Source organism: Branchiostoma floridae, chromosome 13 (assembly GCF_000003815.2).
Source record: "Branchiostoma floridae strain S238N-H82 chromosome 13, Bfl_VNyyK, whole genome shotgun sequence".
NCBI lineage: Eukaryota > Metazoa > Chordata > Leptocardii > Amphioxiformes > Branchiostomatidae > Branchiostoma > Branchiostoma floridae.
This window is the reverse complement of record NC_049991.1, coordinates 8881227-8894517: the sequence shown is the minus strand read 5'-3', so window position 1 is coordinate 8894517 and position 13291 is coordinate 8881227. Positions and strand designations below refer to the sequence as shown.

The 13291-nt window shown below is 44.3% G+C and overlaps 1 protein-coding gene and 1 long non-coding RNA gene across 2 annotated transcripts in view; one reads left to right on the top strand and one right to left on the bottom strand.

Moving 5' to 3' along the window:
- Positions 1–13291, top strand: part of LOC118429446 (fibrillin-3-like) — a 137807-nt gene that overhangs the window by 92994 nt on the left and 31522 nt on the right. The window contains exons 26-30 of the mRNA XM_035839931.1: positions 144–266; positions 642–764; positions 3955–4077; positions 4329–4451; positions 5512–5634. Of these exons, the coding sequence (XP_035695824.1) occupies positions 144–266; positions 642–764; positions 3955–4077; positions 4329–4451; positions 5512–5634 (615 nt within the window). The remainder of the gene's footprint in view (positions 1–143; positions 267–641; positions 765–3954; positions 4078–4328; positions 4452–5511; positions 5635–13291) is intronic.
- Positions 2050–3314, bottom strand: LOC118428869. Its single transcript, XR_004832697.1, has 3 exons — positions 2798–3314; positions 2477–2639; positions 2050–2152 (listed from the first exon to the last, which is right to left on the bottom strand). It is a non-coding gene; the product is annotated as an uncharacterized LOC118428869 (long non-coding RNA).

The window sequence follows — 13291 nt, the reverse complement described above, 5'->3', positions numbered from 1 at the left end:
GCATTCGATTTTAGGACTAACAGAGAGTTCTTCATCTTTCTTACTCAATCTGTCAGGCAACACGATTTCTCGCAAATGTGACATCAATCTCCAAATTGTGTTTAGCTATATCTTATCACTGTTTTGTATATATGTACACACAGATGACGATGAATGTACTGATGGTACAGACAACTGCCACGAAGACGCAACCTGTACTAACGAACCCGGCTCGTTCACCTGTAGCTGTAACAACGGTTACAGCGGGGACGGAGTCACCTGTACTGGTAAGAGCAAAGAATTTGGTCATACAAAAGTAAAGTGATCATTAAACTGTGACAGTACTATATAATGAACCGGGCTCGTTCTCATGTACCTGTAACAACGGTTACAGCGGAGATGGAGCCACCTGTACTGGTGAGGGCGAAGAATTTAATATTGCGAGAGTAAAGTAAACATTACACTTAAAGAGTACAAGATTATTTTCATTTATAACTTCAATTTCAACACATAATGATCACCCAATATTTTCCTTTGAGTTATTCTTCATAAGCTTTCTTAGTAAATCATTCCGGACACACGATTTCTCGCAAATGTGACATCGGTGTCCGAGACTCATATTTGCATTTAGCTCTGGTCACTTGTATTGTTTGTATCGACAGATGACGACGAATGTACTGATGGTACGGACAACTGCGACGATGACGCAACCTGTACTAACACACCCGGCTCATTCACCTGTAGCTGTAACAGCGGTTACAGCGGAGACGGAGTCACCTGTACTGGTGAGGGCAAAGAAATTGGTTATGCATAAGCAACTTTACCCTGTTACAGTTACAGTACACGACTGTCTTATTACTTCCCCAAACTTCGAATTCACAACACAATATCTGACCAGGATTTTTAACCAAATAACTCGAGCTATGTCCAGTATCAGTGTGAAGTGCACGAAGTTAGGGTGTACGAAGTTGTACGAAGTTGTACTAAGTTACAACCGTTTCCCACTGGCTTTGATGCTATATCGGGAGTCACAGATGACGTCAAAACATTTATTGGATGACGTAATCTAACTTCGTACAGTAGGCAGGGTAGGGTGTCAAGTGTACGAAGTTGTGCAAAGTTACGTGACGTCATCTAACTTCGTACAGTAGGCAGGGTAGGGCGGCATGTGTGCGAAGTTGTCCGAAGTTGTGCAAAGTTACGTGACGTCATCTAACTTCGGACAGTGGGCAGGGTAGGTCAACAAGTGTGCAAAGTTGTCCTAAGTTGTGCAAAGTTACGTGGCGTCATCTAACTTTGGACAGTGGGCAGGGTAGGTCAACAAGTGTGCAAAGTTGTCCTAAGTTGTGCAAAGTTACGTGACGTCATCTAACTTTGGACAGTAGGCAGGGTAGGGCGGCATGTGTGCGAAGTTGTCCTAAGTTGTGCAAAGTTACGTGACGTCATCTAACTTTGGACAGTGGGCAGGGTAGGTCAACAAGTGTGCGAAGTTGTCCTAAGTTGTGCAAAGTTACGTGGCGTCATCTAACTTTGGACAGTAGGCAGGGTAGGGCGGCATGTGTGCGAAGTTGTCCTAAGTTGTGCAAAGCTACGTGACGTCATCTAACTCTGGACAGTGGGCAGGGTAGGGCGGCATGTGTACGAATTTGTCCAAAGTTAATTAATACATAGTAAAAACTTATATATGTGCAAATAAGATACACACCACTCACGCATATAAACAAATAAAATATAGATGCACATTAATCAGCACAAAATCAATGTTCATGCATTGTAAAAAATTTCATTTATTTCACTTTTTTTGTCTTTTATTTCTACTCTTAACGTTCGTTTTAACAATGCACACAAAATAATTAAAGTTCACTCTTAATATTATATTTCCCTTATTTTACGTCACTTCTAAATACAAGTACCTGAAAACATCTCCCCTATCTATTTATAAACTACATGTATTGCAGTCATATTTCACCACTTTGTATCATAAGAAGTTATTACTGTAGTAGTTGTTATTTTATTCCTTGTAATTTAACAATTAATTGAAGTACTTCCACTATTTAGTACATATTATACCCAGCAGACGGACTACCACTGTCCGTATGGTCTTTCCGTAACTTCGTGTAAACATCAGTCACAAGTTCTTGAATCCATTTACAGATAGTAGATTTCCCAGCGCCTGCCAAGACAACAGGTAAATGTCATTTTGATCCCCGCTAATAGATGTTTAAAAAGAATAGAACAAATGAAATAAAAGCAGCCGTGGCGCAAGACAGAGATTGAAAAACGACACCATTCTACGAACGCATTCCAGGTTCGAATTAAAAAAAAAACACCTGAGCAAATGACGTAAATGTCTGTTGGTGACGTTAAGCAAAAGAATGTTCGACAAGGTATGGTTCTAGAAATGACGGTTGTAAATTTTGAACATATAACGTTATATCTACATTGAATCAAACGTTTGATTTGAAACAATAAGAAAGGTGTTTAGAAGTAAATCTACCTGTTGGCAGACAGATGGCTGTCCACAGAAGAACATTTTCCCTCCATTTGGTGTCAGGTGGAGAGACTTGTGCATGGCTTACAGCAAAAGCCGCGACCGTGATAAGGCTATATAAAACAGCCACCGTTGGCACGCACAAAACAGATGCAACAGCACAACATCCCTGTGAAGAATAAGACAAATCTTAATAAAGATAAGTAATCTGCATTCTGATAAAAAATATGTTGTTTTGTAAGATGTAACTTCTAAAGAATATAAGATTTATGAATCAAAAGTCAGAACTCAAAACATATCAAGGTGCGATTAATACGACTAACCCACCTGAACAAGTTCTTCCGGAAAATCCTTCCAGTCAAACTCGACTTTCCAGGACGAATGGAGATCTGTAGCCTTCAAAGATTTACTGCACGACATGATATGATATAATATTGTCCGTAAATCCCCCGTTAAGAAAGTCTATTTCGTCAAAGACACGGACTAAAAAGTAGCCGTGGCGACTTCAGCGCCACACGGTTTCAAACTGTTAGACTGAAAAACGACACCGTTCGAAGAACGCATTCCGGTTTCGAATTACGAAAACACCTGAGTTAGTGACGTAAATGTCAGATTGTGACGTCTAAGAAGATGAGAACATTAGAAGAAAGGTTCTAGAAATGACAGTTGAGACATTTGAACGTAACACAGAAAACTTGTAGACGCGTAGTGTAGTATATGTATCGCCAAAGTCATGCTAGGCGACATCTTCCTAGGAATACGCGACCTGATCAGTACACCCGGCTGACTGTCCAAAGTTTAGATGACGTCATGGTTAGCGTGACGTCATAACTTCGGACAAGTTCGTACATCTCCGTACACCACCCGACTGACTGTCCAAAGTTTAGATGACGTCATGGTTAGCGTGACGTCATAACTTCGGACAAGTTCGTACAACTCCGTACACCACCCGGCTGACTGTCCAAAGTTTAGATGACGTCATGGTTAGCGTGACGTCATAACTTCGGACAAGTTCGTACAACTCCGTACACCACCCGGCTGACTGTCCAAAGTTTAGATGACGTCATAACTTCGGACAAGTTCGTGCAACTTTGGACAACTTTGGACAACTTCAGACATCTAACTTAACTTAGGACAACTTCGTGCATTTCACCCTGATACTGGACATGGGTGAATAACTCAGTCTTTCCGCATCTCTTACCCAATCTCTCTGGACAAGTGACTTCTCGCATGTGTAATCAATGACTCATAAATTTATATTTTGTTGATTTACAATTAGTAAATTGCATTTTAAAAAATTGAATATGACGATAAGTGTTTCCCTTAAGTTTAATTTTACAACACAATGTCTCACACGAATTTTCAACTGACTTCTACTTCTTCAGCCTTCTTAGTCTCGACACAATATTTCTCCTTAATGTGACATCGGTGTCATAGTCATATGTTCATTTAAATTTAGTCACTTGAGTTGTTTACATCTACAGATGACGATGAATGTACTGGTGGTACGGACAACTGCCACGATGACGCAACCTGTACTAACGAACCCGGCTCGTTCTCCTGTACCTGTAACAACGGTTACAGCGGGGACGGGGTCACCTGTACTGGTGAGAGTAAAGAATTTGGTTATGCATACGTTAGTATTAAAGTAAAGTAATAATTTTAGTGTACTAGTATTAAATAATATCCACTAATAAGTTCCTTTTCACAACATAATATCTCGCCCACTTCTTTTCGTCAGACTTAGTCTTCTTCAGCATTCTTACTCTACCTCTCAGGACATACGATTTCTTGCATATGTGGAATTGGTCTCATATCTTCATTTAGCTCTAGGTATTTGAATTGTTTGTATCGGCAGATGACGATGAATGTACCGATGGTACGGACAACTGCCACGAAGACGCGACCTGTACTAACACACCTGGCTCATTCACCTGTACCTGTAACAGCGGTTACAGCGGGGACGGAGTCACCTGTTCTGGTGAGAGCAATACATTTGATGATGCAAAAAATAAAATAAACATTACACTGTGAAAGTACTAATCTATTTCCTTTAAAGACCAAACATGTACTATAAAACCACCCAATAAATTCGGTTAACGTAAACTACCAGCCCTCAGTCTGGTTCCAACCACCATGGTGTTCACATCAGTGGAGGCAGGCTAATACAGATTAGCAAGTACTGGAGTTACTCTTCAAGACAGTTTTGAAATGCACAAAAGCCAGTAGTCTTGAACAGATAAGGAATTGAAGAATGACTATACAAAATTCAACATAGCTTCACAAGTCAGCTTACAAAAATTATAAAGCATAGCTGGCCATGGTCTGCCTTGAAGCGTTTTGACCCAGATTCAATTTGTACAGTCCTACAGAGCCCAAGTCTACACTTGTCTCTTTTGGAATACCAATTATAAGTATACACACAAGCCATATTACTAGGTATCAAAGCTATGGGGAAGACAGTTACAAGTTGCAAAACATTATGTAGTTCAAACTTGACAGGTTGAGGGGCTGTTCTTTGCTGAGAGTCAGTTCAAACAAGGATTTGAAAATGCAGGCCTTGATACAACATCATGCCCCAGCTGCTGTTTGAAAACAAACTGTGAACACCTGATCTGTACTGCATTAGGCTTTATGCATGCAGCAACTATATGCGTCTTTTTTCTATGTCTGAAATCGATTTCCTGAAAAATTTGTGGACAGGACTTTTGAAATCTTGATGTCAGTTAATATGCAAATCTCTTCCTGTCGTCCTCTGTAACATCAACCCATTGTTCTTAGTAGCCTGACGGGTAGAGATCTCCTTCAGGGTCTAAGCCATTTATGATGTTGGGAGTATGTGAGGAGTCAATTTAGCAACTCGCATCCTGGTAGGAGATAGTCTTTTATGGTCGCGTGCCCTGGGTACAATAAATGTCACATCCGAATTCAAACAGACTTTTTCAGCTTTCTTACTCAATCTCTTAGGACACACTATATATTGCATCGTTCGCATATGTTCATTTACAGCTGGACACTTGTATTTTTGTTTGTATCGACAGATGACGATGAATGTACCGATGGTACGGACAACTGCCACGAAGACGCAACCTGTACTAACGAACCCGGCTCGTTCTCATGTACCTGTAACAGCGGTTACAGCGGAGACGGAGTTACCTGTACTGGTGAGAGTAAAGGATTTGATGATGTAAAAGTAAAGTGATCATTGCCCTAGGAAAGTGGCAGATGTTTCATGTAAGACATCACGAAATCGCCGGCAAGCGCAGCCAGGCTTGCGGGGGTCTATCGGGGTCCATGCCCGACTGCACCGTCCATGTGTACGCTACATCATCACGATGTACGCGTCGATAACGTCACGAAATTGTCGGCAAGCGCAGCCAGGGATACGGGGTCCTGTTGGGGCCCGTGCCCGATCGCTCCGTCCATGTGTACGCTACATCATCACGATGTACACGTCGATAACGTCACGAATTTGTCGGCAAGCGCAGCCAGGGATACGGGGTCCTGTCGGGGCCCGTGCCCGATCGCGCCGTCCATGTGTACGCCACATCATCACGATGTACGCGTCGATAACGTCACGAAATTGTCGGCAAGCGCAGCCAGGGATGCGGGGCCCATCAAGGTGCATGCCCGATCGCGCAGTACATGTGAAAGGCGCATCATCGCTGTTGCGCATGGCCGTTCCTACTGATGTATTACACTATACATATGGTCTAAAATGCCATGTAGCATTGTTGCAGGTCTTGCCGCCATAAGGGTATCGGGGCATGTCACTGCTCGTGTGCGGGACGAACTGGGCTTTCAGCCGTAAAAGATATTGTGGTTGACCGTTTCTACTGATGTATCACATTATACGTATGGTCTGAAATGCCCTGTAGTAGTGTAGTATTGTAGTAGGTCTTACCGCTACGAGGGTAGCGGGGCACACCACTGCTGGTGTACGGGACGACCTGGGCTTTCAGCCGTAGAAGATATTGTGGTTGACCGTTTCTACTGATGTATCACATTATACGTATGGTCTGAAATGCCCTGTAGTAGTGTAGTATTGTAGTAGGTCTTGCCGCTACGAGGGTAGCGGGGCAAGCCACTGCTGGTGTACGGGACGACCAAGCTTTTCATGCCGTAAAAGATCTTGAGGTTAACCGTTCCTACTGATGTATCACATCATACAGATGGTCTGAAATGCCCTGTAGTAGTGTAGTATTGTAGTAGGTCTTGCCGCTACGAGGGTAGCGGGGCACGCCACTGCTGGTGTACGGGACGACCTGGCCTTTCATGCCGTAAAAGATCTTGAGGTTGACCGTTCCTACTGATGTATTACATTATACAAATGGTCTGAAATGCCCTGTAGTAGTGTAGTATTGTAGTAGGTCTTGCCGCTACGACTAGTACGAGGGTAGCGGGGCATGCCACTGCTGGTGTACGGGACGACCTGGCCTTTCATGCCGTAAAAGATATTGAGGTTGACCGTTCCTACTGATGTATTACATTATACGGATGGTCTGAAATGCTCTGTAGTAGTGTAGTATTGTAGTAGGTCTTGCAACTACAAGGGTATCGGGGCATGCCACTGCTTGTGTACGGGACTACCTGGCCTTTCAGCCGTAAAAGATATTGTGGTTGGTCGTTTCGACTCGTATGGCATTATACGGAAGGACTAAAATGCCCTGTAGTATTGTAGTATCGTAGTAGGTCTTGCCGCTACAAGGGTTTCGGGGCATGCCACTTCTCGTGTACGGGACGACCTGGGCTTTCCACCGTAGAAGATATTGTGGTTGATCGTTTCGACTGGTGTGACATTATGCGGAAGGACTAAAATGCCCTGTAGTATTGTAGTAATGTAGTAGGTCCTGCCGCTACAAGGGTATCAGGGCATGCCACTTCTCGTGTACGGGACGACCTGGGCTTTCAGCCGTAGAAGATATTGTGGTTGATCGTTTCGACTGGTGTGACATTATATGGATGGTCTAAAATGTCCTGTAGTAGTGTAGTATTGTAGTAAGTCTCACCGCTACAAGGGTATCGGGGTACAGCGCTGCTCACGTACGGGGCGACCTGGCCTTTTATGCCGTAAAAGATCTTGAGGTTGACCGTTTCTACTGATGTATTACATTTTACAGATGGTCTGAAATGCCCTGTAGTAGTGTAGTATTGTAGGTCTTGCCGCTACGAGAGTAGCGGGGCAAGCCACTGCTGGTGTACGGGACGACCTGGCCTTTCATGCCGTAAAAGATATTGAGGTTAACCGTTCCTACTGATGTATTACATTATACAGATGGTCTGAAATGCCCTGTAGTAGTGTAGTATTGTAGTAGGTCTTGCCGCTACAAAGGTGTCGGGGCATGCCACTTCTCGTGTACGGGACGACCTGGGCTTTCCGCCGTAGAAGATATTGTGGTTGATCGTTTCGACTGGTGTGACATTATACGGATGGTCTAAAATGCCCTGTAGTATTTTAGTATTGTAGTAGGTCTTGCCACTACAAGGGTATCGGGGTATGCCACTTCTTATGTACGGGACGACCTGGCCTTTCAGCCGTAGAAGATGTTGTGGTTGATCGTTTTGACTGGTTTGACATTAAACGGATGGTCTAAAATGTTCTGTAGTATTGTAGTAGGTCTTGCCGCTGTAAGGCTAGCGGGGCATGCCACTTCTCGTGTACGGGACGACCTGGCGTTTCGGCCGTAGAAGATATTGTGGTTGGTCGTTTCGACTGGTGTGACATTATACGGATGGTCTAAAATGTCTTGTAGTATTGTTGTAGGCCTTGGGTAGCGGGCACACTGTTCACGTACGTATTCTATTAGGTCAGTGACATTAACTTTGTTACGTTAGGGCCCGGAAAAAGAAATGACTCTTTGACTAGTCATTTCTGCCTTTTATATCAATTATATAATCCAAAATCAGTGTTTTGTTTAATCCTGTAATGACTACCGTAGGGGTTGAACATTCGCACCATAATTAATTATATTTCTTTGCATGGCGTATTAAGGAGGAACAAGAAAAATGTAGCGTTGTGTTAATGGAAAATGTCATATTTTTCTGTTGTCCTTAAAATGTGTAAATGTTATTGTCCCATGTCTTCGCACGTAGACTGAAATTAGTATCCAATTGGCAAGAACGCACGATTGCCCATATCATTAGAAAAAAACTTCCAATTTGTATCACAAGGCAGAAAGCAGTCTTCGAATGTCATGTTGCGTTCGAGTCTTAAAAAGTTCTTTCATCCTACGAGTGTTTCAATATACGGTACCTTGTTATTTGCAACCTAAGTTCCCATAATGATATCTAAGACCAAGGATCCTGCGTGTAATAAAACATTGGATTTACACAATTCACAATTGACTTGGATCACTGACGTTCTGTTTAAAATACGTCTGACGTTTTACCATGTCGGAATAATCCTTCGTATGTTCTCAACATTTGCTCGATACTTTGGTATCACTGTAGAGTACCATACATAGATAGAAATCCTCTGTTTCATTTATTGAAAAGTAACACTTTTCAGTATTGTCGATGGGATACGAATGCATGTAATATGCAAAGTTTAACATGTCTGATGGATAAACCGTTACCTGAAAGCACATGTACATGCGCAGCTCCAAGTTTATATGTGGGTTATGGAAACCAGTCTTATTTCTATCGACGGGCTTTCACAAGAAAAAAAATACAAACACATTATATGTTTTCGCACTGTTATTGATATCTAGACACGCCGTTGCAATAGTATCCTATTTGTCCTGTTCGCCATTGATCCTCCGGTATGAAGTGATGCGGAAAACTGCCGTCTGAAGCCTAAAGTTGTCTGTGAGCTAATGCGCCCGCCGTAGAGCGGGCGTCCAGCACCGCCCGAAGCGAGAACATGTCGAGGGTTGGGTGGGCGGGTTTCGCTTTAGGCCCCAGACGAGGACGGAGGATCTGGCAGCATGCACGTTGTGCTCAGGTGTGCACCTCTATATATACCTGGTAACCGGAAGTGACGTCATCCCTATCGGACCAATGGGCGAACAGAATAAATAGTATCCTATTTGTCCTGTTCGCCATTGATCCACCGGTATGAAGTGATGCGGAAAACTGCCGTCTTTGCCCCACTCGGCCCAGCCCTCTTTGGCTGTTATGCTCCTACCTATTTCCGGCATTCAATTGCTTTCACTCCCTACTATGATACTTTCCAAAGGTATCTAGTCGCTCCTTTCCTCTTCCTGAATACTGTTAAAATCACTCCCTATCTTCTTCATCCCGTCTTCCCGTCCTTATCATCACTCTCTCACCTTTCCTCTCCCCTTACCCATCCAATCCCTTTCTTATATCTCTCGACTTGTCCCCCACACTTCATCATGTTCTTCTCTGAACTTCGTCAAAACAACGTTTACCCACTCTAATCGGCCGCAGCGCGCGCTTCGAAAACTGAGGGAAAATCAACGCCGAGAATACCGATCTTAATTTCTCCACGTACATAAGTTGAGCGAAAACAGGAAGGAATGAAAATCTTCGAAAGCTATCCTATCTTCTCGGCGACTATGGGAACCACGCCCTTATGATGTCCCATAAAGGGAGCTCTTTAGTGCATCTGGCAAAATCCGCAAAGTTCCGAAAAAACAACAAGATCCTATGCGCACAATTTCAAAAAACGCAAAACATATTGCTCACTCCATTCCTTATGCCCGTGTCCCACAAACACTATAACCAAGCCTCAGTCCGGACCAAGTCCTTACACACTCCCGCATAGCATGTTATCCAGCCTTCCGCGGAACCCCGTCGCGCTGGATAAAATCGCCAAATGTCAAACAAGAGCGTACACAACTTTTAGGGTTTTCCAAGAATCCAGCTTTCCGCGGAACCCCTTCGCACTGGATGATATCACAACAAATCACGAAAAAGGAATAAAAGAACACAATTTCTCGGATCGTCCAGCCTTCCGCGGAAACCCTTCGCACTGAAAACGTGACACCGAGCTGAAGAAAAACTGCACTTTTTGGGGGGGGGGGGGGGTCATTCAGCTTACCGCAGAACCCCATCGCACTGAATGATAACTTGCCGTGCTATAAACGGCGTCAGACCAAAGACGTTCTTGGTCAGACCAATCTCAAAACAGGGTTGCTCGATTAGTTCCTAACCCTCCAGCATCCCGCGGCACCCCATCGCACTGGAGAACGACATGTCAAAATCTATTCACGAAAAGTAGGGGGAAAATGACTTACAGTTCCTTGAGTTGTCGGCGGGGTTAGCTGAACTGACCGGCAGGGGCTGGGCGGTGTCCGGGACTGGAGCGCCAGTCGACCCTGATCCTCTGACCGCTGTCCCTTGTAGCACTATGTTCGGCACAAAGAACATGGTTCACAACATAAAACATCACAGCCTAACTGTTCGGCTAACAGGTTCCCGGCGCGTCTTGAGCCCTCTCTGCTGCTAAGGCTTGTGCAGGCCACCAACGGGTCCTATCAGGCCGCACATCTGACGAGGTTGAGGGTGGTTTATGCCGGCTCTGGGTGGTGGTGTGTCCCGCGCATCCCTGTTGTTGGAGGGGGAGAGCGTCAGACCTGTATAAACAACACGTGAACCATGAGACAGTGGGAAGGGACGGGCGCCCGGCAACAGGTCCGGTCCCAGACAGACAAATCTAAAACATACGCATCTTCCACACCGCCCAGCCCTTCCACAAACGGTCTAGGGTGCCGCGAACGCGGTTAGGACTGGGCCACGCGTGTCCACAACTCAGTCACCACGCCTTACAGGTACGCACTCATACACAGCGAACTAAAACAAATGGTAGCAGAAAACCCCAACACAGCCTCCTGGACCATGCCATCGTCTTTCTCTGTTCCTGCCTGAAAAAAATTCACGAAAATCAGAAAATGACATAAAATCTGGAAACTCTCGTTCTGCTCCACACCTCAGCATTAAAAGCCAGCACCCACAGGTTTCCTTTGCAGAGGAAAGAAAGGATGCAAAAAACCTGGCGACAAAGGAATTTCAGAGAACCACCGGCTTGCCACGTGGGCACCAACTATCTGCTTGGATGTGGCTGTCGAACGCTGCTAAAAACATACACAAAGTCACGAAACCACACAAGAATCACTCAGGTTCACGCAGAACAGAACGCCAGTGTGAATTAAAAACGTCCTAAAGTCGACCCGGCCTAGGAAAAGGAATTGAAGCTGTAAAACGAAAAATTGGTGTAAGGCGGCCATCCTCCCCCGAGCCGCTAAGAGCTCATACATATGAATACGCGATAGAAATGCAAATGTTAGAACAAACAGCCGGCCCTCAGAAATTCCAGGCATTCAGCACAGCAAGAACAAGGACGGTACATGTAGCTCTGCACTCCTGAAAACACACACGGTAATTGAAACACGAGAGAACACAGAATAACTCGTCAAACCTTCCGGGGGACCAACGTCCCCCGTACACCGACCCGGCGATACCGCTAAACCCTCGAGGTCCCTTCGGCGTCCCAGACCGACCGTCTCTGGGCGCTGGAACTAACGCAAACCTCCTGTCGGCATCTTCAGCTTGGACATGTTTGCTTCGGCGGTGCCGGTGGAGTGTGGACCCAGACGTGGTCGGGGAATCTGGCAGCATGCACGTTGTGCTCAGGTGTGCACCTCTATATATACCTGGTAACCGGAATTGACGTCATCCCTATCGGACCAATGGGCGAACAGAATAAATAGGTTCTATATTCTTTCACATTTGAATTTGAAGTTGTTTGGTTTAGATTCTCGATGTTCTTCATAATGGATCATCTATTGAAACAGAGGACGAATAGCTAGAGACAACACCCTGACAAAGCATATCGCAACGAATTTGGCGGACTTATAATAAACTGACGTGTCGACCTTAGAACACAAAATTGCAGAGCAGTCGGTTAGTTACGAGTTAACTTTACTTGTCACCAGCCAAACAGCAGTAGCACGGTCCCCAGTTTATTCTACTTCAAAATGTTTATTTTCAGAGATCATCCTCTTACCGTTTTCTCGGCCCATTGTATGTTTTCATTTTTATCTACCCGATCACATTAAACGGGGGTTGAAGACATACGAACATCGATCGATGGGCGTATTACTGTCCAAAACTGTCATTTAGAGATCCAAGACCCATCCGCCGATCGATTTCGTGCTCTGTGACAAGGAATTTCGTGGGAATTATGAATGCATACCTACAGAAATCATTTTTGAATTATTGATAATGAAGATGAAATTAACTTTCATCTATAGAAGATACAATTTTGAAGTGTTCATGCAGTAACATTACCCCTGAAGATGACATCTGAAATATATGTCATATATCGCTCAGAAAATATTAGCTCAATATTGAAAGGCTGTATATAATCAAAAGTCACTGCATGAAAAAAAAAGAGGTCGATCGGAAGATGGGGTCGACCAAAACGGCTCATACTTGGAGTGTGAGATAGGTATGTAAAACTATAAACAGCCATGTAATTAAAACCCACCCTCACGCTATGTCTACCTACGCTATAAGGTTATGTGTGTTTGTGAGTGTGTGTATGTGTAGAAGACCAGCATTACTCAAGAATGCCCGAATGGACTGTATTGATATTTGGTACGTGGGTCGGTCTTTATTAGATCTTGAAACGATTCGATTTTGGGGCCCTAGCGGTTTGTTTTGGTTCTACAGCGGAACTTCCTGGTTTGATATCTCGAGTTCTGGACGTGCAATGGTCGTGATTTTTGTGAGCTCTTAAAGACCGGGAGTAAGTGGTTTAGGTTTTGCATTCTAGCGGCTGCTGGAACCGTGTGTCAGACATTGAAAGGGAATGTCTCAGGAAGGGTTTGACGAATCGTCATGATTTTTAGTATA